General features: G+C 42.7%; 1 protein-coding gene across 1 annotated transcript in view; it reads right to left on the bottom strand.

Annotated features, from left to right (window-relative positions):
* NELL2 (neural EGFL like 2) overlaps positions 1-25,920 on the bottom strand; it is a gene marked incomplete at its 5' end in the record, with an annotated part of 167,362 nt that overhangs the window by 61,165 nt on the left and 80,277 nt on the right. Inside the window, one exon of the mRNA XM_082487239.1 lies at positions 11,846-11,971. Coding sequence (XP_082343365.1) covers positions 11,846-11,971 — 126 coding nt within the window. The remainder of the gene's footprint in view (positions 1-11,845; positions 11,972-25,920) is intronic.

Raw genomic sequence — 25,920 nt, forward strand, 5'->3', positions numbered from 1 at the left:
AGCGTATTCCCCCCTCAAAAACAGCTGTATCTTGCAAGAGCAGAGGGTAACAACTGGGCAGCTAGCAAAACCTCTGATAATCTGAGGATCTGAATCATAAACAGTATTGAGTTGTGTCATTTCAACAAAATCACAGGTCCCTGTTACTGGCATTTCAAGTCCATCCAGATACCAGACTGGTGGTTCCCATAGTGGGGGCATCTGCGCTCGGGAATAAGGATGGGCTGCATTAGAATTGCAAAGATACTGTCTCTGTTTGCTCATAAGCATCCCCAGAAGACTTACATTGCAAATAAAATATTAATGAAGGAAAAGGAGGCAAGACCCAACCTTTGCCTATACACCACACCAAAAAAACCCAGATGTGAGTTTATTTCCTGGCTGATGGGATAGTCACAACTGGGCACTGGCGCACACAAAGTGATTTTTTTATAATCACAAATAATACTGAGACTTCCGAAGATGGGGAGAGAAGAGAAAGAAACCTCTAAAGCTAAATTAAATTTCTCCTGAGGACTATAACTATGCTTAACACTTATAACTATACTTAACACTTCATGTTCAAAAGCAGTGGAGGCAGTTTGGCAGCTGTAAAAGAAAAGAGTCTCCTATTCCCTGGATATCATGATTAGCCCGTCATCTCCTGACCCTGCACCAGCATGCAGATAGAAGTATTCCAGAGATGTTTCTTTAAAATCCTTTTTTATACACATACACACAAACACACACTCAAAACCCCCACCATATACCTTAGCTTAGAAATATACCAAACAACAGGTATCTTTCTTAATTGTGAACAGTGGCATTAGCTGAAACTCGAGCAGATGTATAGGTTGTCTATAAGTCACAGCTATCAACAAGAATGGAACCAAACAGGAGAGCTTTGGAAGGACACAAGTTTGGTTGCTGTGGGCAAAGCAAATGTTCAATAAATCACAATGATGTGGCCTGTCAGAAAACTGAAGTGAAAAAACATTAATGGCTGCATGGGAGGAAAAGCACAAAGATAGGTGAGGGAGTATCAGATGCATGAGTGCTGAACAGGCTAAATGTGACAATCTGTTTTCTATGCATTAAATCGAGGTGAATTTGTTTCAGTCATCCCACAGTATCATTAAAGAGCAAAAAATATGGGTCAGACGTGAAAAACTAATGTCAAAAAGTACTGGCCACTGACCTGCAGTGGTGCAGGTCCTTCCCCTACATTTTCCTCTTTATTGTTGAAACACCCCAAGTAATTATTAATTAGTATTATTGTTATAATAATTCCTACTTTTTGCACATTCATCATCATTATGCAGCTAAATGTGTAGTTTTTCCCTTAAATCTTAAATCAAGTCAGTTTCCCTAGACCCTTAATTATTTTAATGTTGGTCTTGGAATTCCTTCCAATTTGCAACAGATTTGTGATTTAATTTGATTTGAAAAATATGCAGAGCTGCCAGTATTCCAAAGAATTAACATTTCAGGTGTCACTCAACTTGCTACTGCCATGCTTCTTGGTAATTTATGTGGAAACAATTATTAGACTTCAGTTTACTGTGAAAGGCTATTGCAGAAAAAAAATTAAATGCTGCTGAATGCATTGACACCGTTTTCAGAAAAGTGTTGTTAGAAAAATCTCTGAGCCTCATAAAGACTTAGATAGGCTGGGGCGGAGGCGGAGGGAGGCCTAGCAAGGTCTGGCTGCATACACCTAGTTCAAGCCAGTGAGTTCAACACATCATTGTTTTGAGTAGGCCTTCCATATGGCCAAATCAAAAAGGCCAAAGACCAAAGCCATCCATCGATTCCACTCAGTCCTTTTATTTCTAAAGAAGTACTTCATCCCTCCCATCTATTTAGACTCTGAAGAAGAAATCCTGCAAATGTTCCCACCACAGTCATGTTATGTTATATAAAAGTCCTTCACAATTTTCTTCAGCAGTCAGAAAACAAACCCAGGAGCACAAACAGGACGCTACCAGGCTGGACTGTACAATAACAGCCTCGCAGACTTAAAATCTCCACTTATTTTACCACGTCCTTTGACTTCTAAGCTACTTCTTTCCAAAAGCAAGCAATAGCAAAAAAATCAGCATGACTTTACTCAAGTGAAATGAAAAGGAAAGACAAAGTCATCTGGAATGGATTTACCAAAATGGTTATGAAAAACAAGTTACAAGGTCTGCACGCTTTTAAAACACATTTGTGAGCACCTAGCTCTGCACGCAGGAGCCATCCCACACAGCTCAGCACTACTGCCAGAATGGACATGGCTGCTCATGTGGCCAGACCATGCTTGGAAGAAGTAGGCCACCATTTGCAGCAGGCCTGGTATGCTTTTAATAATTAATCAGTTGAGTATCCACATGCATTTCCTGCCAAAGTACAGTACAATTGTAAAACCTCGGTGGTGTCAGAGTACAAAGTTGTAGGTCACTCACTCCTCGCTCTCAAAAAAAAAAAAAAAAAAAAAAAAAAAAGAAAAGAAAAAAGACACATGTAATAGATAATTTACTAAAAAACAGAGATGACAATGTATAAACATTAATTACACAGAATCACAGAATGGTCAGGGTTGAAAGGGACCTCTGGAGATCATCTAGTCCACCCACCCCACCCCCCGCCAGAGCAGGGTCAACTACAGCAAGCTGCACAGGACGGTGTCCAGGTGGGTTTTGAATGTCTCCAGAGTGGGAGACTCCACAACCTCTCTGGGCAGCCTGTTCCAGTGCTCTGCCACTCTCAAAGTAAAGAAGTTCCTCCTCATGTTAAGATGGAACTTCCTATATTCAAGTTTGTGCCCATTACCTCTTGTCTGGGCACCACTGAATAAAGACTGTTCCCATCCCCCTGGCACCCTCCCTTTAACTATTTATAAGCATTAATAAGATCCCTGACAGTCTTCTTTTCTCTAGACTAAAAAGACCCAAGTCCCTCAGTCTTTCCTCAAAAGAGAGATATTCTAATCCCCTAATCATCTTTGTAGCCCTTTGCTGGACCCTCTCCAGCAGATCCCAGTCTTTCTTGAACTGGGGAGCCCAGAACTGGACACACTACTCCAGATGTGGCCTCACCAGGGCAGAGTAGATGGGGAGGATGACCTCCCTCGACCTGCTGGCCACACTCTTCTTGATGCACCCCAGGATGCCATTGGCCTTCTTGGCCACATTGCTGACTCATGGTCATCCTGTTGTCCACCAGGACTCCCAGGTCCCTTTCCACAGAGCTGCTCTCCAGAAGGTCAGCCCCCAACCTGTACTGATGCATGGGGTTATTCCTCCCCAGGTGCAGTACCCTACACCTGCCCTTGTTGAATTTCATAAGGTTTCTCTCTGCCCAACTCTCCTGCCTGTCCAGGTCACACTGTACGGCAGCACAGCCTTCTGGTGTATCAGCCACTCCTCCCAGTTTTGTGTCATCAGCAAACTTGCTGATGGTACACTCTATCCCTTCATCCATGTCACTGATGAATATATTGAACAGGACTGGACCCAGTACTGACCCTTGAGGGACACCGCTTGTTACTGACCTCCAACTAGACTCTGCACCACTAACCACAACCCTCTGAGCTCTACCTGTCAGCCAGTTTTCAATCCACCCCACTGTCCATTCATCTAACCCACACTTCCTAAGCTTGCCTATGAGGATGATGTGGGAGATAGTGTTGAAAGCCTTGCTGCAGTCAAGGTAGACAACATCCACTGCCCTCCCCTCATCCACCTATCCAGTCACACCATCACAGAAGGCCATCAGATTTGTCAGACATGAATTCTCCTTAGTGAATCCACGTTGACTACTTCTGATAATCTTCTTTTCCTCCAGGTGCTTTGAGATGACACCCAGAACAAGCTGCTCCATCATCTTTCCAGGGATGGAGGTGAGGCTGACCGGCCTGTAGTTTCCCAGATCATCCTTATTGCCCTTTTTGAAGACTGGAGTGACATAGGCTTTCCTTCAGTCCTCAGGCACCTCACCTGTTCTCCAGGACCTTTCAAAGATGATGGAGAGCAGCCCAGCAATGACTTCCCCCAGCTCCCGCAGCACTCGAGGGTGCATCCCATCAGGCCCCATGGACTTGTGGATATCCAGTTTATCTAACTGATCTCTAACTTGTTCCCCATCAACCAAGGGAAAGTCTTGCTTCCTCCAGACTTTCTCTGTTACCTGCAAAGTCTGCGTCTCCCGAGGACTGGCCTGAGCAGTGAAGATAGAAGCAAAGAAAGTATTCAGCAACTCTACCTTCTCTGCATCATCTGTCACCACGGCACTTGTCTCATTCAACAGCGGGCCCGTATTTTCCCTAATTTTCCTTTTGTCTCCTATATACTTAAAGAAACCCTTCCTATTGGCCTTGACATCCCTTGCCAGGTTGAATTCCAAGGCTGCCTCGGCTTTCCTTGTTTCCTCCCTGCATACCCTGACAGCATTCTTATACTCTTCCCAAGCAGTCAGCCTCTTCTTCCACCTATTGTAAATTCCCGTCTTCCACCTGAGCTTTTTCAGAAGGTCCCTGCTCAGCCATGAAGGTCTCCTTCTTCCCTTGCCTGATTTCTTGCTCTTCAGGATGCACCGATCCTGAGCTTGGAGGAAGTGATACTTAAATAGCAGACAGCTCTCTTGAGCCCCCTTACCCTCTAGAGCTCTCTCCCATGGGATTTGTCCAAGCAATTCCTTGAAGTGATCAAAGTTAGCCCTCCTGAAGTTTAAGGTTTCAACCCTACTTGTCATTTTGTGTATACTGCACTTAATCCTGAACTCAATCTTCTCATGATCACTGCAGCCCAGTCTGCCCCCAACCTTAACATCCTCCACCAGTCCTTCTTTGTTAGTCAGTACTAGGTCCAGTAGTACACCTCTCCTGGTGGGCTCCACCACCTGAGTCAAAAAGTTGTCATCAATGCACTGGAGGAACCTCCTGGACTGTACATGCCCAGCTGTGTGGCCTTCCCAGCAGATATCAGGGTAGCTGAAGTCCCCCATGAGCATCAAGGCCTGTGACTGTGAGGCGATTCTCACCTTTCTGTAGAAGGCCTCATCAACTTCTCCATCCTGATCAGGTGGCCTGTAATAGACACCCACAACAGTGTCTCTCATATTACCCTGCCCCTTAATCCTTACCCACAAGCTCTCAATTTGCTCTTCGTCTGCTCCCAAGGAGAGCTCAATACATTCCAGTTGCTCTCTCACATAAAGAGCGACTCACCCACCTCGCCTCGCTGGCCTATCTTTCCTAAAGAGAACATAGCCCTCTATGACAGCGTTCCAGTCGTGTGAGCTATCCCACCATGTCTCAGTAATTGCAATGAGATCATGGTCCTGTGACCGCATGCAGATCTCTAACTCCTCTTGTTTATTCCCCAATGCTGTGCGCAGTAGTGTATAGGCATTTCAGAAAAGCCAATGAGTGTGTAGTTTTTGCCCTTGAGGGGTGGTGGGCCTTCCAATGCTCAAAAACACTAGCACTCTGCTCCATAAGTGCTGAGCTACTACCCCCAGGTGCCTCTCTGTCGAGCCCAGTTACATGCCCATCCCCTTCCGAATCTAGTTTAAAGCTCTCTCAATGAGCCCTGCTAACTCTACTCCAAGAACGCTTTTCCCACCTGCTGCCAGCAGGCCTGGTGTTCTGTAAATCAGGCCGTGATCAAAGAACCCAAAACCCTGCTGGTAACACCAAGTTCGGAGCCAGTCATTGACCTGCTGGCTCTTCCTAATTCAAAGAGTCTGGTTTATATACTAACAGAGTCTATACTTCATATGTCTGTCTTACATTCAGTCATTTATCATCTTACCCAGACCACATGTACAGGGAGAGTCAACTGAAGGTACCATCCTAGGGTACTCATGGAGAGCCCCACGCCTCCTTCTCCAGTACCACTAAGTGTGAAACATGAAACAAGCCCTGGGGAGGAATTCTCTGGGAGGGTAACATCAGCCACGTTACCTTCCCCACATCACTTTGGGGCTCCCACCCACAGGAGAGGCCAAGCACACCACCAGCACTTCCATCAGAGCCCCTTCCCCTTTTACACTGATTGGAAAAAAAAAAAAAAATAGATAAGAGAAGGTGCACAGAAACAGAGCCTTAAAAGTCATCTGGGGCTCACAAAATCCACGGCTTCTCCAAGCCACAGTATGCATCTTCCTCTGCTTTAATAATATCTAGGGAGGATGTACTAAATCTCACAGGGTCTTTCCTCTGTTCCATTTTTGATGGGTTACTTACACAGGTGAGTGGTCCCAAGGCAGGAAACTGAAGTCATCTGTTCAGACTAAATGTGATTAACCATCCACTGTGGCTAGTCAGAACTCCTCACTGTTAGATCCAAGCGTGAAAAAGAGAGAGCTCTCATCTCTCATTTCCTACCTTCTCCCTTTTCCATTAAAAAAAAAAAAAGTAAATAAATGGCGCAGGAAAGGACATGTATTGCGTTGTTCATAGCACTGCTACCAGCTGCAGATTACACAGCAGCCTGAAAGACTGGACGTGACACTGGCTGCATCCTTGTTTCTAGAAGGAAAAACTTTCTCTTTCCCAGCCAAGAAAACAGCCCGTGCATTTCTGTAATCCCAGGCAGAGTGAGGATGTGTTACTATTCCAGAAAAACACTAAGGCATTCAGATTTAATCATATCTAACAGTGAGGGTGCAGCATACTGATACACACATAAAACTACCCCAGCAAAGACTCATGCCATTTTCTGCCTTCCTTCCCCCAGTGCAACACCATTACATTTCAGGTTCTGTGAAGCAAAGTGGAAGGGGAATAAGACGATACCAATGTAGGGAAAGCATGGTAGCCCAGGGCATATTTTTAATGCCTTTAATTTACAGTTTGTGCACCCATTTGGCATATGGGTGCAGCTTAGGACTCATCTCCCCTTTTCATAGCTATGATTGATTTCTGAACATAAAATCACCCATGAAGAACAGATTTCTGTGTAAATACGGTTGTGACTAACTCAATCTAACCCTGCGAGTCTTGCTTCCAAGATGAATACAAATAACAAAATCTGAAATTGATGTCTTCATTACATCCTTTGTTGTGAAAATCAAAATGTAATTCAGATCTATTGTAAAACTTGCAATAAATATGCTGGGAAGAAAGAGACTGGAGCTGTTTTGGAAGCAGCTATGTGCTGTCTAAATCAGTCTTTTGTGCCCGGGACTCTGACAGAGACAGATAGCACAGATTTCTTTTCAAATGTCTCATACAGGAGAAAAACCCTTCAATGTCACTGATTTTATGTCTCTCTTCCAGTTTGATCAATGACTGCTAAATTATATATGCGTGCATAGAATAGAACAATATGGCATTTCACGTTAGTCTGCCAGCAAGCTGCATGGACATCACTCACATCATAGCCTGCCTAATCAAGGTTCAGGTACAATTTTTCAACATCTTCTTCCTGTGTTTCAGCTATCCTGTGCAAACAACGACATATTAATGCCAAGCTACAGAACATTTTCCTCCTGCTTAGTAACATTCCCAACGATGTGCTACCAGAGCTTCTGCTCCAGCATACAGTAAGTCAGCTATTTTCTGCACAGCTACAGCTCCATAACTGGATTCGATTACACAGCATTACAAGGAACAGTGTGACCTGAAATATATTTAAAAATGTAACATTTAGTAACACACAGGGTCAGTTGTTGCTTGTTTGCCCTATTCTTTTCATTCCCAAACTGGATTGAAAATATGCCTCCTCTTCAGTTTCAGTGATATTTCAGCTGACAAGTTAAACCCAGAATTGCCAATTAGGCAAATAGAGACTTGCCAAGAACTTTAAATTCTGCAGAAGGAAAAAGAAGGTTGGATGACTAAATTTGGTTGCAAACATTGGCAAAAACCAAAGTGCATCGGCCTCTCTATATACAAGTACTGAGATATGAACAGAATTGCATACTCTACAAGCACACCAAAGTAAGTGTGGGAGCCTTTGGTAGTTTTTGTAGTATCCTGGCAGTACCAAGGTGCCCCTAAAATACTCATGATTGCCTTTGCCCACGGGAGATGTCTGTGTGAGGCTTCTGCAGCATGGCTTTCACAAGTAGTCGGCAAGAGGCATCTTTATAATACCCTTCTGCAGTAGCTGAGAGCTGATGCTATCAAAGCTGATGCTTCCAGCTATCTTGAGGAAAACAGAAAAGAGCAATGCAGAAGTTATGATGTCCTACAATACCCATTTTTTGCATGAATTACATAAAACAAAGACTATCCAATGGTATGAATGTAAACGTATTTTGCATATCACTGTTTCATTTGGTTTTAAGATACCATTTCTTTTAAAGACATCTTTCCCACTTTTCATTTTTCCCAGATGTAAACACCATTTTTTTTGTTGTACAGACTATGGAGTACATCAACTATTCTGTGCAGCTTCTACAATAAATCTGATTATTAGGACAAAAAAGAAATATGGAAAATCCAGAAAATTCTGTTAAGGACAGTGCACAGCCTTATTTTCACAGACATGCCAAGTTAAACAGGGTACTCTTCACAAAACCTTTCAAAAGTATCTCCTTAATTTGCAGAGCTCTGTCTCTTTGGTGTATCATGATTGCTTTTCTCCTTACCGTCCCGCTTTTCTGCCAGATAAAAAGGCTTGGTTTATGTCCTTAACTTCAAGAACGAGCACCATCATGACAAGAAAATTGAGCTTAACCAAAATAATTCCCAGCTGCAGTGAATGGGCCATGAGTTCATGATGCACAGTGAGGTGTGCTGGGCACCGACAAGTTGGTATCTCCACTCTCAAAGCGCAAAGATTTCTACTTGCTGCTTTCTACAGTCATAAAATTGATGGACTTAAATAAAGCAAATGCCAGGTTGGCTGAGAGAGGTTGAGATCCCTAACACACTTTGCTGGCTTGATTCTCTAAACAAAACATATTTGGAAAATACTTTTCCTTCTCAAGTCTGAGATATCATTTGTTTAGCTGAATGCCATTAAGGCTCCACTTAAATTAAAAACAAACAAACAAACCAAAAAAAAAAGAAAATAAAGGGAAGTATAATGAGTTTTTCTTGTAAACTACTTGCTTTAAAATACCGCAGTATGCTGTAAGAGAAAATCGCGCTTATGGAAAGTCAGCTATACCCAAGCATAACAGCCTAGACTAAACCTGTTGGTCTGTCTGCAGGACAGCAAAGTACTGTCATTAGCATCATAAACTCCTTTCCACTGTTATTTCACACTGATTTATTAACATACACATCTTTCAGCAATGTCCTGTAAACACAGTCAGTGTTTCTTCTACACCGAGCTTTTGCTGGTTCTCAGAACAGAGCGAGTTTCTTCAGGAGAGACAATGGTAAGCAATCTAGTAGTTTAAAACTTCCATAGACTCCGTGTTAAAGCCACAGCAACATACCCTCCCTGCTCGTGTTCACGTTACCTCTTAGATTTACATCTGGGCAAGTGAGTGCACATGAAAGTCTCCAAAATCAGGAGCTTTAATAGATGGTAAAACCAGCAAAGAGCAAAGAAGATGCTGGGGGGTGAAAAACCTATAGCAGTCTCATGTACAAATATATACACTTGCCACCTGCTTTAATACAATACTATAATGTAAATGATCTCAATATCACTGGTATAGACTAAAACAAGAACATAATGCCATTTAGTGATCAAAGCACATGACTTTAAATCTATCCCGTGTTTTCCCCAATTTTAAAAACATCATTAACCTTTCACCCACTAGTTGTTTGGTGGAAATGTCATGCAAGAGTCTCATAAGTCTACACACTTCAGTAACTGATCAGTGCCTCCACTGGAGGTACTCACACCAGTTGTGGAACCAGAAAAATAAAAAATGCAGTTATTTCGTGAGAGACACACTTCAGGATGTTACATTGCCATTTGGGGAAATTCTATCCCCCAACAGGCACTGCATCCTCCTGGCTGCCTCTCAGTATCCAAAATCCACTATAATTTAACTCCAGGAAAACCTCCAGGTCCCAAATGACAGAAAGTGGCATTGCTCAGCCATACCAAAAGTCACTGCGTGACTTACAATTCATCTGGCCTAGCGAGTCTTAAAATTTGAAATCCTAGAAAACTATTTCAACTACTTCACTTCCTTTTGCATTAACTTTTCCTGGCTTGATCAAGGGAAAGTTGGAAAAGAAATCAGTCACTTTGTCACCCATCAGGCTGATTTCAGAGGAAACTATTATTTACATATGTGGTGCCCAACTCAGTTTGGAATGTGAGATCTTTAACGGATTTCCAGCAAGTTTTACACCAGTTTGACTGTCCAGAGCTCGTGAACTACACTGAATTTCACAACAGTACGTTTCAGCAAATATTAGGAACGCAATGTGCAGGCTACCGAGAAATACCTTTATTACATTTATAGGCGCTGAATGCCCCTGTGAAGTTGTTTGCGATGATTTACCATTTGCAAAGTTCAATCAGAACAGCAAGCTAAGGGAAGCAAAGCGGAAAAAGTATCACAGTGATTTAGATAAAAAGTATCACAGTGATTTAGATAAAGTCTGTCCTAAAATAATCCCAATATTCACACTCGGTAGGTAGTGAAACAATTGCTTTACTCTCAGCTGAGAGTGTGGAAACCTGAGAGAGTGATCAGAAACATACCGTTTGCTTCAGAAAGGACCTGCTGCAAGCAGCCTATAACTTGGTCCTACAAGAACTGGGCTTACTGCAGAAAAATAGTGCTTGCCAGGGTATGTGAGAGGAATGTCAAGTACAGGTAAGAGAGTATGCACAAAAATCACACGTATGTGGTTTGCAATCCATGTCCCTGAGTGCTGTGCATGTTTGGGCAAGAAAATTGTGCCAGTTTATGAAGAAGCTGTTTCTGTACCAAGACATATCACTGGTGCTCAAAAATGCCAAGACATAATGGACAGAATTAAATAAATTTAGAAATTAACTCAACATCTCAATGTCTAAACATTCTGAATACTCTCATCCATTTATAGCCAGCTTTACTGTCAGATAATATGAACTCCAAGAAAGTTTTACTGAACAAATATATCCTCTTATAGAAAGAGGGTTCTCCTGTGCACACAAAATGATGGTACTATTTTGTTCACACATTTTCTTCACTGAGAGAATATGCCACATCTTTGAATCATATTTGCTTTATCTGTCTAGTAGGAAAAAACACATTCCTCCCAGGAACACTTACAGTCAGCCTGGCTCTGATACAGAAAGCTGTTTGAAACGTTCAGTGTTCATTCCACAACCTTACAACACCTTGCAATAAAAGATGACTAGACAACAGAAAGTCAGTATGAACCCAACACCTCCTCTACAGCAGCCACTGGCAGTAGAGCAAAAAGGGAAGACAGAGAGAGAAGACCGACCGTGTTGTCCAGTGGCTCAAGGCAGGCAGAGCTCCTGCCCTCTGAACTCAGGATTCAGCTGGGGAACCTCCCTGATGCAGGAGAGCTCAAAATGAGGAAACAGCCACTTCTAACATGCAGCAAATTTAACTCCACCAAAAGTTTGCAGAAGAGTTATCACACTCCAAGTGAAGTTGTACCGATACACCACATGGAAACCGAGTAACCCATAGCACTATTTTCGTTCTCTTATTTTTCCCTTCAGCCTCCTCCCTTCACCTTTTCTGTCAGCACCCAAAGGACGTAGACCTGTCAGACAATCCAGACTGCCTTACAGCTTCAGGCAAATGATACAACATACCCATAACCTGTAAAATGTGTTAGCTTTTCTGCACTCTATCCTTGTAATTATTTTGGTGTTAATTCTGTTTAACATTTCATGTAGACATTTTGTGACTCTAACAAAAATTAACTTTAGAAGAATCATAACAGTGCTCCTAAATACCATCATCCTGTTATTTCCATTCACAAATATACAGCTCTTACCTGTACATGAATAATCATCAATGCGTATATATCCTGTTTTGCAGATGCACATAAAGGATCCCGGTGTATTTACACACATGGTATTCTCACGACAGTAGTGCCGCCCTTCAGCACACTCATCAATATCTGTGAATAAGGCAAAGAGGAACACAAGTCAAATTCAGTGGCGTTCTTTACAACCTCTCAATACACCGCTATTCACTTCCACCAGTAGTGGGTTAGACTAAGAAGTTACTTGAGCAGCAATGCATTCTGGAAAGATTTTTGGCTTTCTTCTTGAAAACAACTGCTTGAAGTGTTCAAACAAGAGAAGCAGCATGAGCTTTCCATGAACAGCTGTTAGTGGAGTTACAAAGAAGATTACATTGGCTTACATCTCTCCTTTTGAAGTGCCTATGGTGTTATTCTTAGGATTTAAATAAGACCAAAAAAAAAACCCAAAACTGGGCTCCCATACAGCAGACCAGCTGCTTCAGCACTGCAGTGTCATTTGTCACCGTACCAGTATAGTCACTGCAGTTATCAGTATACAAACACACTACTATATGCACACTGTATGCCTTTGATCTAACAGGTATTGTTGTTTGGGAAAGAACTGTAAGGAACACGGTAACATCTGAAAAGGCACCAGAACTTACTGTAAGTTTCTCTTCGAGTAACTATGACTCTCTTAAGATGGGATCTTGGTTGCTAACTGGGCTCAGCTGCGGATGTCACACCTCCACGTGGTCCCGCTGGATGCCCTCCAGCTCTGCTGGAATGAGGGTAACCAAGCTGGCCTCTGCCCCAGTGGGAGTTAAGCTTATTTCCTCCCTATCGATAGGCCTCGCCATCCTATTGATAGTAACTCCCAGGTGAAACAAAATGTAAGCAAATGGTCTTCAGATCATTGCATGGGGCCTCTGCCCACAAGGCTGATGGTTGGGCACAGGTCAGGAGATCCTGCGGGCAGACTACCTGGCTTATGACAGTGCTCACATGGACTAAGTCTGGAGGGCTTGCTGACAGAGGGTAAGGGGGTGGTCTCTCATCATCAGCATTGATTGTCGTCGACACTGATCTTGGTAACTGGAAAAGACCCTCCAGATGATTCGTCACCGGTAAGAGTGTGCATCCTATGGAAATCAGCAAGAGGACTGTTGGTGGACTGTGATTGGGACTTGATTGCCAACAGGGTCTGACCGAAGGTCAGGAAAAGATCGTCCTGCCATCCTGGTGAATAAGGAGATCTGGATGGTATCCTATGGAAACCAGTACGGGGACTTCTGAAGGCATTGGAACACCCGAAGCAGAAATTCTAAGTATTTATACTACAAATTGCGTGTGGGTACTTAGCTGGACTTGACAGAGTAACATCTAGATCCCATCATCCCTACTTCCATATTGTAACTTCTAATCATAACATACTGTACAGATTATGACTTGTAAACCGATTGTGTCTATTAAAGGGACATAAAGTGGGAGCTCATAATGATTATTAGTCATGACGCATCACATGGTGATAACAGCACCGCTATGACAACAGGTGGACGGGCCACCTTCATAAAACCTGAAAAAGGAACACACACTCCAGTGTGTGCTCAATAAATAGCCAATCAGTAATTATTATATATATTAACACACATATCTATATCTATACCTATCTACATACATATATATAGAGACACATATACATACCATATCTGAAAGCAACCCGAAAGAATCTGGTTTATGTAAAGACCTTCTCTGACAGAAAAAACTGCAACTTGGTAAAATACTTGTTGAGGTGGAATACCTGCTGCAGCATTAAGTCCCAGAGCAAACTCCAGGCATAAATCACTGTAAATCACTGTAGGCATGGACTTCGAAACCTGATAGGTTTTGATACTCCCTTGGGCTGCAAAATTAGGCTTATTTCTTGTAGCAGGTTATATACTACAGTGGTAAGACAGAGAAAGCACCATAAATAAGAAAAAAAACCTCCTGCACACTATTATTATGCTGCAAAGAAAAAAGCTATATTAATTTGGAAGTGATTAGTAACACGCTGTTCCTATAATACTCATGATAAAAACAGCATTACTGAATTGCTCTGTACGTCTAGTTATATTGTCATGCAATATGCCACTGAACCTTGCTACAAAAGTATGTTAAAACTCAAAGGGGTGGATTGTTGGCTTTTTTTTTTTTCCTGCTCATCAGTTTTGATTTCCTCCCTGTTTTCAATGATATTTACAGCTTTCAGGGTTGAAAATAAAATCGCTGGGTGGAAAACAGTGTTGTGTTCCAGAGTTTGACGATAGTTCAAAACAATAGACTGGATATATAACCTCATATAATCGCAGAATCACAGAATTGCAGAATGGTCGGGGTTGGAAGGGACCTCTGGAGGCTATCTATCTAGTCCAACCCCCCTGCCAGAGCAGGTTCACCTAGAGCAGGTTGCACAGGATGGCATCCAGGAGGGTTTCGAATGTCTCCAGAGCCGAGACAAATCAGGGTTGACTTCCTAATGCTGTGCTCCTAAATGTCAACAGTGTTAATTCCTGTACTTTACTCCTGTTTAAGTTATAGGCTTATCTCCCAATTCCTCCCCCTCCTCCCAGCATCTTTAAATCAATAGCTACTTACCAACTGCGCTCATTACCTTCTTTTTTCTCCCCTTTACATTCCCAGAAGGAAATTTGCCCTCCAGTACAAAACAAGGCAACACACAGATACAGCAATTCTGTAGTCATTTCCTAGTTTCATTCAGTTTTGAAAAAAACTCCTGTTTTCCCCGGTTTCTCTGCCCAGAGCAACTGTTCTGCTGGATTCTGCTGGAGAAGCTGGAGGCAGTTGGCTACAAACCATGAAGGTGTCAACTGCAAATGGTCAGGGTGGTGAGCCCAGCCCAGCCCACCCTGCTTCACACAAATTCAGTTCCTAAGAGTTTCACAGCAAACGTACATCAGTTGGTTTCCTTCCCTTCCTTTCCCTGTAAGATCTTCAGGCATGGAAGAATCATACCTCTATTAGGGTGTTGGTTTGGAAAAGCTAATTTTGTAGTTTTCACGGACATACATACATACGCAATTAAATATATATTTACAGGGAGCACAGTAAGCATACTAAGGCTCAAAACACACTTTGTGAAAGTCACCTAAGAAAGCAAAAAAAAAAAAAAAAGGTGACGATATCACAAGACTACAGCAGAGGTGACTGGTTTTGCACGGAAAGTGGAAAATGGCACCAATCTCCTGACGTACAGATGTTTTACAGAAACTTAAATGTGCAGTTCACAAAACCAGGCAGCAGTACAACATATGCCTCCACTACTACCACAAATGATGGAACTTGCGTCTTTCATAACTGCAGTTCACAACTCCATATTAAATTAATAGTGTTGATTTGTATTTAAGTAACAACATCAGTCTTTGAGTAATTAGAGGCCTTATGTTCTTGGCATCAACAGAGTGCCTAGGAGCCGGCTTTGGCACTCTCAAAAAATTCTACTTAAAGACCCAAAGCCTGAAAAACTTCAAATAGAACCTTCTGAAAACTATATTAATGATTGCTTTGGCAGGTAAATAGCCACAGGAGACCCAAAACGTTAATGGTTTTCATTTTGCAAGTGAAAAAACTTAAAGCCAGAGCTACTTTGATTCAAACCTCCTAATTTAGAAGTGTTCTAAATAAAAGCTTTCATTTTGCCAACATACCACATATTGAGGTTTTGCAAAATGTTTTATTTATAATTGCCTTTATTTCAAAACCTGGCTTGTACAATTGCTAAAAAAAAAAAAAAAAAAAAAAAAAAAACCAAACAACCACCACCAAAAAAAAAACCCACACAGCTGATCAGGTTAACTTTGTATTGAAGTGTTTCATTTGAAGAACTCTGATTTTACTTTTTTTTCAAACTGATTTGCAAAGATTTTGTCCACATTTTTTTAAATGCTCACTGGAAAACAAAATTCTTTCCTATCCAGCTTTCTAGAAAGCCTAAAGAATGCAAAGGAAATAAAGTGATGATTATTGCTACTATCACATTATTATATTAGATTAGTACCTAAAGACCCTAATCAAGCCTCAAAACTCCATTGCTCGAAACCATGGAGGCGCAGCTGACGAGAAGCTGCTTTTACAAACAGGTTGCAACTTTAGCACTTAATTACATTGCCACTGGACACAAAAGATAAATAATACAAAAGTGATCAAGTAACAGTCAAATGACAACTAGTCACACAGAGATTGACCACACTAAAAACACGTGATTCCATGACCTCTTTAACACTGCATATGCAAATTCGTATACATTAGGTTAAGGTATTAAAGATCAAGGAAGACTGAACTGGGGCAGGGAAGGAGCCCAACATCTGTTCTCTTTCAAAGCTACCAAAATAAAGGCCTTTTCATCCCACTTACTGATTGAAACACTGGTGTAGCCTTTTGTTCACCTTTAGACAGAAATGCACAGAAGTATAACAGAAAACCTGACGCATTTCAATATGTAAGAAAGCCTACAACATTTATCTTAATTTTCCCCTGCCAAAAGCTTAGTTAGCATACTAATGCACATTAATGTCTTACTGTTTAGTCAGTAAGATGCTGAAGTCAGTTAGTTCAATAGGATGAATGCACCACTCCAGTGGCTCTACACACTCAACAATAAAGACTTGTGTGCTTGAAGTCTGTGATGTGATACTGAGCCACCAGCTGTGATGTACCGACAACAATGTAGTCATGGAGATCATCAACCTGCTCTGTTCCCAGTGGAACAGATAAAAGAGGCATCTCTGGGAAAAACTGGTTAGTGCAAAAGTGTTTGGAATCTGCACTTCAATGGTTTATTTATACTTGCAAAAACATCAAAACAAAAAAAAAAAACCTCCTTTAATTATCCCCCAAGCACTCAGAAAAATTTATGCAAAATATATAACCCAGGAACAGTTCCCCTGTATCCCTTCCTCCTGTACCCTAATGAGTTTGCTTCCCAAAAGTGAAATTCCCAGTTATGTTTTACAATCCCATGAATAAGAAGAGAATTTGACCTGTAATCTATAAATCATTGTTGACCAAAGCCTCACGCTAACAAACAAAGCCTCTCCTTAGGCCTCACTATCCATCATTGCCTTTATCCACCACAAAAGCCTGCCAGAACAAATGAGTCTGGTACTGAGTCAGTAAATCTGGGCTGTAAAGAGAGGAGGCTGTTTCCAGAACTGGGGATCCTTTATAGATAGTGTCCTGCCTCCAGCCACTTCCTTTAAAACTCAATGGTATCTAGCATAAGTGATCTCCCTGGTCACACTTACAGAAGTATATGGCAGGCAGGGAGATGTTCTTGTGGGATTTTTGCAACAAATAATATTAAGTACCTAGGAAGGGGAGCAGGAGCATAAAAAGCATAATTTATGAAAAATTATTTCATAAGTGCATCAAAAGTTACCCAGAACACAAGAGCAGAGTAGATTGGACCTACAATTTAAAAACAAAACAAAACAAAAAAACCCTTTTTTGTGTTAATGATAGGTTCTGTCTTCACAGCCCATAAATACGAAGCCCTACATTTACCTTCTGAACAGGGTCATTAATTCTTTTCCATCCCTCCCACACAACTTCATCAGATAACCTCCATCCTGACCTGAAGGCTCCACTGTTGAGAGCAAGGCATCGCCATTCCAGCACCCACCATTCCTGCGAGTCTTGGGCCTCTCTGCTGAGAATCCCAAGGGTGGATACCAGTAACAACAGTCACCATAAAGGGTCTTCAGGCCCTTATTTTTATTACTACTGACCTCACACAGAAATAGACAAGCTGGGAAAGGTTGAAACTTTCTCATCTGGCCCCTGACCTAGAAAACGGGCATCACAAGATCAGCAGATGTTACCGAAAGAGGAGAGTGAAGAGTGACCAATCACAGATACCACTACCAGGGAAAAGGGCTAATGCGGATTTAAAACCAACACAACCTGTCCTGCATCCTGGATAGGGTCGTAAAGTAAAAAAGTTCTACCCTTTTTCTATTTGTCTTCTCTCCACTGACAATAGTCCTTCTTTTCCCACTTTATACCTCTGACATCAAGTTTCTCTGCTGTTTTCCTCCCTCACCCACTTTCTACCTGAGTAAGTTCAGTCCTGTCTCCAGATCTTGCTCACCTGGTCTCTCCTCCTGTCTTTAACCATCCCTCACCAGCTCCTCCTCCTTAAAAGAGAAAAGATAGACCATAGCTTCCATAACTTTGAAGCAAGCTCCCACCAGCTCACCCACCTGTGAAAGTTTTGGATTTTTTCCTTTTACCACCAAACACACTAACACTCAAATTCTTCCTTCCAACTTGCTTGTTTAGTACATTAAAACTCCCCAGTCCATTGCTAGAATAAAAATGCTCTTAGTAGGATCTCTCCTACTTCCCCTAACCATATTTCCCAGCTCCTATCCTCTCCAGGCTCCCTTCACCTTCACCTACAACCTGGTTTCAGTATCTCACATGCTTTGGTTTTCACACCACTGTGTTCCTATGTGCCTCTTGCATATATCCTTTCTCACCCACCAAGAGGACAAAATATCTCAGGGCTCTGGCACAGCCCTTGCTCCTTCTCCTCACACTACTTTTTCTGGGCTCTTCATCACCAGCCAAGCCAATGGTTTAACTACCACTCTTACTCCAGTCAGTCACAAACCGATCACTGTGCTTTTGTTTTGCTTTGCTCTACCAAACCCAGTGCAGCAGTTTTTCCAACCGACATATTCCACAAAGGATGTTAACACCAACTTCAAACAAAATTGTGTCTTTTCTCAAAATCTCCCCCGTAATTTATTGCAGCTGACTGCACCACCATAGTTGTCATCACTTTTACCCTCTGTAGATAATCTTTGACTTTTTCTCCTCCTTGTATATATAGTTCTCTGCCTTTGGTGTTACGAAGATGCAGTAAAAGGCCTAGCTCTGACAGCAAAATTAGCAAGTGGTCACGCATATATGATCTACCTCTGAAACCGGTTTCTTTTTGTTCTTGGGTTTTTTTATTATTTTTATTTTTGCCTACCTTTCTGCAGTTGTGCATCTCCCCGCAAAGAGAAAAGCACTAAAACCTAAGGAATCACAATTTAACTAACCTCAAGAACCAACAAGAACGTACCCCACATATTGAGTTAAAACATACAAAAATAACCTCAAACATACGCAAACCAAGCATAAAAACCAAAATAACCTTCCACCATGCCCAGCTTGTTGCTCCCAGCAAAGAACCTGGGCCACTGACCGTAGCAATGCATAGGGAGGGTAAGAGGAAATGGGCAGCTACTTGTGTCTATTGATTTTTACTGAATTATTAATGGACCTTAAGAGAAACTGGGTGAGTTGGATTATAAGTGTTAGCACTGTTGTAACTGAACAACTAAGAGGTTGTTACATCTTGACTAGTCTGCTAAAGCATCAATTAGACTAAAAATAAATTCTAATTATTGGATCCTCACACAAGGTGTGTTCTTTCCTTGCCCATAATTAGACTACATAGATAACATACACACATCGCACACATCTTGGTGCTTTTCCCTTCACATTATTTTAAATCCCTGATCTTTGTTTAAGTCCATGATTTCTCTGTCCATCTCCTGCGGCCTGAGAGGGGGCTATTAGGACAGAAAATAGTCTTAAAATAAAGGCAAAGTCACTCAAGGTCTACATTCCTCGACAGAAGCTCTATACAGCTTTGAAAGGACACAATACAACATTACAGCACTTCAGACATATTATTTTCAACAGTACAAAGAGTTGTTTTCATTTCAACTTGCCCCAGTTTTTGGAAAGGAAGACAGACTGTTGAGATAAAACTGTCCTTGTTAAACATGCGGTAGGAGACATTGTTCAAGAGCTACCCATGCAGGGGAGACTCTTGGAAGAAAATGAAATCTTCGTCTCAGTCTCATGAAAACATCACTGGACTCCACATACATTATGTAGTCTAAAAAATATATATTACACAGGAAAATTTTGAAAACAAATATTGTCTGCCATCATGTAATGTTTTACTTGGTAAACTACATCTTCTTACTATTTAATATTTTATAATTAATTCATATGGTAGTGTATACAAGATAAAACAAGTAATTATATATAGTTATGTGTCAGACATGAAAGCATCCCGGGGGGGCCTTTCCTTAGGCACCAAATAACTAGTCTGATGTAGCTGCATACTGAGAATAAAAAGGATGTTGTATATGATTAATTAGTGAATTCCAAATATAAGAACAACTTATTGAGACTCCAGTTCATGATCCAACCCCCTTCAGCACTGCACTCAGTTAGAAATAGGTCTTCAAATTTGAATTGCAAAATAATATTTTTTTTTTAAGTATGACAGCTTCTCATCATTTTAAGCTGTGAATGTCATGAATTTAGAAATACTTGCCACTGTTAGTGTTTTTGTTTTCCTCTATTTTACAAGGGGAATAAGGAGTGTTACTATTTTTATACAGAAACTACAAATATATATCAGATTCTTCTCAGGAAGAGACAGCACAGATTGTACTGCATGTGTGTATTTTAAAACTCCTCGTCGGAAGACAGACACACACGTAACAGCACAGTACCTGTAAGCTGTGGTAAGGCCCCTGTGGATGGGTTAGACTGTATCTAGGAGGAACTGTCCGAGGAAGAGATAGACCAGTGGAACCATGCTCTGCCCTCCATGAGACAGAAACAGCAACAGCCACCAGAAAAAAGCCAAGACCAAGGGGATCCTGTCTCCTCCCCCAGTCAGGCTGAGGCAGTAGCTTAAAGCAAAGGAGTGAACAGAAACAAGTGCTCGGGGCAGAAGATGAACACCCTCCTTGCCCACCAGTTTCCCAAGTGCCTCTGTACAACAGGTATGAGGCAGTGGAGGTGGAAGGCCAGTCAATGGATGATGTAGATGATGGTCCATCTCCATCAAAGGTGTTGCCAAGGTCGGAAAGGCCTATACCCCGTACCACAACCACCTCCACAAGGAAGAAAAGACAGGTTATGGTTGTAGGTGACTCTCTTCTGAGGGAAACAGAGGGTCCAATATGCCAGACAGACCCTCCTCTTAAGGAAGTCTTCTGCCTCCCTGAGACCTGGGTTAAGGACATCACTAGGAAACTTCCTAGCCTGGTGTGGCCCTCAGACTATTAACCATTATTACTATTCCATGTGGGTGGTAATGAAGTTGCAACACGTAGTCCAAGGGGGGTCAAAAAAGACTTCGGAGCCTTGGGATGTTTGGTAAGGAAATATGGAGCACAAGTTATTTTTTCCTCTTTCCTTCCAATTGCGGGCAGCAACATTGAAAGAAACAGATGGACTTAGTCTATTAAGACATGGCTTCACAGCTGTTGTCACTGCCACAATTTCAAGTTTTTCAATAATGGTATGGCCTACACAGCACCAGGCCTGCTGGCATTGGATGGGATTCACCTTTCTCAAAGGGGGAAGAAGGTCTTTGCTCACAAGCTAGCTGGGCTCATTGACAGAGTTTTAAACTAGGCTTGAAGGGGGAAGAGGATAACATCAGGCTTGCCCATGACAATTTGTGGGATGACACGTCAAGGCTAGAGGGATAGGGTGCTAGCGAGGGCCCTCAGCCTGTTGCTCCGAGATGTTCTGGCTACACTGCAGCACACTTGAAGTCTTACGGAGATGAGACAGGACAGGGGCTCTTGAGGTAATAGGAACCAGGAGGGAAACACCAGTGTAATACTTCAAAGGAATTAAAGGTTTTTTTCTCTAAGGAGACACAGCCGACAGCCTAGCTAAAGTGCCTCTACACCAATGCACGCAGCATGGGCAACAAACAGGAGGAGTTGGAAGCCACCAAGCTGCTAGAAAGCTACGACCTGGTTGCCATTACTGAAACGTGGTAGGACGAGTCCCATGACTGAAGTGCAGCTATCAAAGGCTACAGGCTGTTCAGAAGGGACAGAAAAGGAACGAGGGGTGGAGGGGTTGTCCTCTACATCAAGAAATGGATAGACTGTGAAGAGCTGTCTCTGAAGATTAGCCACAAGCAGGTTGAAAGCTTATGGGTAAGAATTAGAGACCGAGGCAACAAAGGGAACCTTGTGGTTCATGTCTTATATGTGTCGCCTAATTAAGGGGAGCCTATTGATGAAACCTTCTTACTCCAGCTACAGGAGGCATCATGCTCGCAGGCTCTTGTCCTGCTGGGGGACTTCAACCATCCCAACATCTGCTGGAAAAGTAGCACAGCAAGCTTTAGGCAATCCAGGAGATTCCTGGGGTGCATGGAAGATAACTTCTTAAGCCAGGTTACAGCCCTACCAGAGGGGATGCGATACTGGACCCTGAATTTTAGGAAAGTGATCTTCCAGCTCTTCAAGGAGTTAGTCAATAGGACTCCCTAGGAAACTGCTCTCAGGGACAAGGGAGCAGAACAGAACTGGCAGATCTTCAAGGATGCTTTCCATAGAGCACAATCTCAATCCATAGAGCACAATCTCAATCCACGGGTGTAAGAAATCAGGAAAGGAAGGCAAAAGATTGGCATGGCTGAGTCGAGACCTGCTAGTCAAACTGAAGAGCAAGAAGGGAATAGACGCACAGGCAGTAGAATCAGTGACAGGTACCCTGGGAAGAGTACAGGGATGCTTCCTGATTGTGCTGGGATGGGGTCAGGAAGGCCAAGGCACAGCTGGAGCTGAACTTGGCAAGGGATGCAAAGAATAATAAAAAGGGCTTCTACAGGTATGTTAGCCAGAAAAGGAAACACTAAAGAAAGCATACCTTGCCTGATAAGTAAGACTGGCGAACTGGTAACAATGGACATGGAGAAGGCTGAGGTATCAACAACATTTTTGCCTCTGTCTTCACTGGCAACCTCTTTCCCCACACCTCTCAAGTGGATGGACTGCAAGATAGGGACTGGGGGAGGAAAGTCCCTCCCACTGTAAGAGAAGATCAGGTTTGTGACCCCCTAAGGAACTTGAAAATATAGAAGTTTATGGGACTGACAAGACGCATCCCGGAGTCCTGAGGGAATTGGCTGATGTAGTTGCCGAGCCGCTCTCCATGACATTGGAAAAGTCATGGCAGTTGGGTCAAGTCCTTGGTGACTAGAATAAGGGAAACACTGCACCCATTTTTAAAAAGGGTAGAAAGGAGGACCCTGGGAATGACCGATCTGCCAGACTCACCTCTGTGCTTGAGAAGATCATGGAACAGATCCTCCTAGAAGCTATACCAAGGCACATGGAGGACAGGAAAGAGATTCAAGATAGCCAGGATGGCTTCACCAAGCACACGGCCTGCCTGACCAACCTAGTGGCCTTCTATGATGGAGTGACTGCACCAGTGGACAAAAGAAGAGCTACAGATGTCCTCTATCTGAACTTCCATAAGGTGTTTGACATGGTCGTACACAACATCCTTCTCCCTAAGTTGGAGAGATATGCAATTGATGGGTGGACTGTTCGGTAGACGAGGAATTGGTTGGATGGTTGCATCCAGAGGGTAGTGGCTCAATGTCCAGATGGAGATCAGCGACGAGCAGTGTCCCTCAGGGGTCCATATTGGGACCAGTACTGCTTAGTATCTTCATCAGTGACACAGACAGTGGGATTGAGTACACCCTCAGCAAGTTTGCATATGACACCAAGCTGAGTGGTGCAGTTGACACGCCTGAGGGACAGGATGCCATCCAGAGGGACCTGGACAAGTTTGAGAAGTGAGACCATGTGAACCTCACATGACATTCAACAAGGCCGAGTGCAAGGTCCTGCACCTGGGTCGGGACAACTCCTGATATCTGTAGAAGCTGGGGGATGAAGGGATTGAGAGTAGCCCCGCCAAAAAGGACTTGGAGGTACTGGTGGATGGAAGGCTGGACATGTACCAGCAATGCGCGCTTGCAGACCAGAAAGCCAATTGTATGCTGTGCTGCATCAAAAGAAGCATGGCCAGCAGATCAAAGGAGGTGATTCTGCCCCTCTACTCCGTTCTCATGAGACCCCACCTGGAGTACTGCATCCAGCTCTGGAGCCCCCAGCACAGGAAAGACACGGACCTGTTGGAGCGGGTCCAGAGGAGGGCCACAAAGATGATCAGAGGGCCGGAACACCTCTCCTTTGTGCACAGGCTAAAAGAGTTAGGTTGTTCAGCCTGGAGAAGAGAAGGCTCTGGGGAGACCTTACTGCGGCCTTTTAGTACTTAAAGGGGGCTTACTTAAAGGAAAGATGGGGACAGACTTTTTAGCAGGGCCTGTTGCAATAGGATAAGGGGTAATGGTTTTAAATTAAAAGAGGGTAGATTCAGACTAGATATAAGGAAGAAATTTTTTATGAGGGTGGTGAAACACTGGAAAAGGCTGTAAAGCACGCAGGGCATACCTGCAAGCTATCCAGTAGATTACTGCCTGTTCTACAGAAACAGGGGGCGGTATTACAACTCAGTTGTCTCTCCAACAATGGCACATTAGTTAGAGTACCACAAGAGATGAATCACTGTGGCTGTTATTGCTCTGCATTCGTCGTAAGTAATGCTGATTTTAAACTCAGTTGGGTTTAATGCCAGGCATTTCTGTGTCTTTGTTAGCACTCTTGGGTATCCAGCCTCTACATATCGTTAAGACGTGTTGCACTTTTAGACTGAAGTTTAAAAGTTATGGAAGAAAACCAACCAGCTGGCTGTGGGTACTTTTCAGCACAGTGACAGCATCTAATTCTTTCAGTAGTCACCTCCCAGCTACTAGTGAAAACTGGAGAGAAAGGAAAACAAGAACAAAATGAAGGCTTTAGCTTCTTTTCTCTTTTGCTTTGAGGTTGTAGATTTAAGCAATTTGTATGAAAATTCACACCTTCATTTGCTGGTGGAAAAGGGCTGCTCTCAGTACAATAGAGCATCTCCTTACCAGACACTGCTAACACTGAAGACTTGAAAAGAGTTTCCAAGGAGGTTGCCTTTACGTGATTAGTTTCAGCTTTTTTTTTTTAATCGTAATAACATCACTGTCAGTCCTGGCTATGGGTGGATGATAGAATCAGTCTGAACATCCTTCCTGTAGAAGTAATTAAAATCAAATAACACTGAATCACATCCTGCAATTTGTACATGTACAAACCATTCCACGGCTACAGGCGGTGGGACTGTCTGTACCCCAGTATGCACCACACTTTATGAATTGGGTGTCAGGGATACTGCTTGTACACTTTAAGTTAAGAATTTGCTTTACTATCTTCCTAGGAGCCATGGCAGATGTTGCAGTTTAGGCCAAATTGGCTACTGGGGACCTGAGGGACCCCAGATGGGACCAACAGATACTCCCCTCTACCCCTCTTCAAAGAGAGAGGCAGAGGAGGGAAAAAGAGACTTATGAGTTTAGAAGGAACTAAACTACTTTAATGAAATATTAATAATAAAATAAAAAGAAATAATGAGATATATGCAAAACCGTATCAAGCTCCTGATATAACAATCACGACACCGGCTGGCGCTAGGGCAGTCCCAGGCTGGACTCAGTGACGGACGGGAACTGAATTCCAGATCTGCATTCAGGATCGGGATCACAGACAGACGAACAGAGTCCTCCTCAGACATCGGCCATTGAAGGAAGAGAGAGCTGACCCTTTGATCCCTCAGTTTTTATACTGAGCATGAGGCAGATGGGATGGAATACCCTGTTGGTCAGTTTTGGGTCACCTGTCCTGTCCGCTCCTCCCCGCAGGTGGCACCCCACTATGCTTTTCCGCTTCCAACCCTCCAACGGGGCAAATAGCAAAGTTGGTTGCCCGTGGCTGTTATGGCAATAAGTATAAGCCAGAGCCTCTCTGCATCCCATGCCTGGGCATCAGCTATAAACATTGGTCTTATCACTCTGAGAGAGTGAACATTGTCTGCACAATATGCTGTTAATCGCAGCAGTTAGAAAAGGCCCAGCTAAGAAGCAAAGTTACTGAACAAAATTGGTTCTGTTTTACCTCAAACCAGGACAGCAGAGAAGAAGGATTTGGGCTATACTGACACTTTAGAACTGGCCTGATAATTCTTCATATTTAGATTTCTCAGTAACATAACAATGGAAATAAGATGACACTTACTGCCTTTGCTGAGAAAAAATAATAATTGATAATATAGTA

Source organism: Vanellus vanellus (genome assembly GCF_965231255.1).
Source record: "Vanellus vanellus genome assembly, chromosome: 1".
In the NCBI taxonomy this organism is placed as follows: domain Eukaryota; kingdom Metazoa; phylum Chordata; class Aves; order Charadriiformes; family Charadriidae; genus Vanellus; species Vanellus vanellus.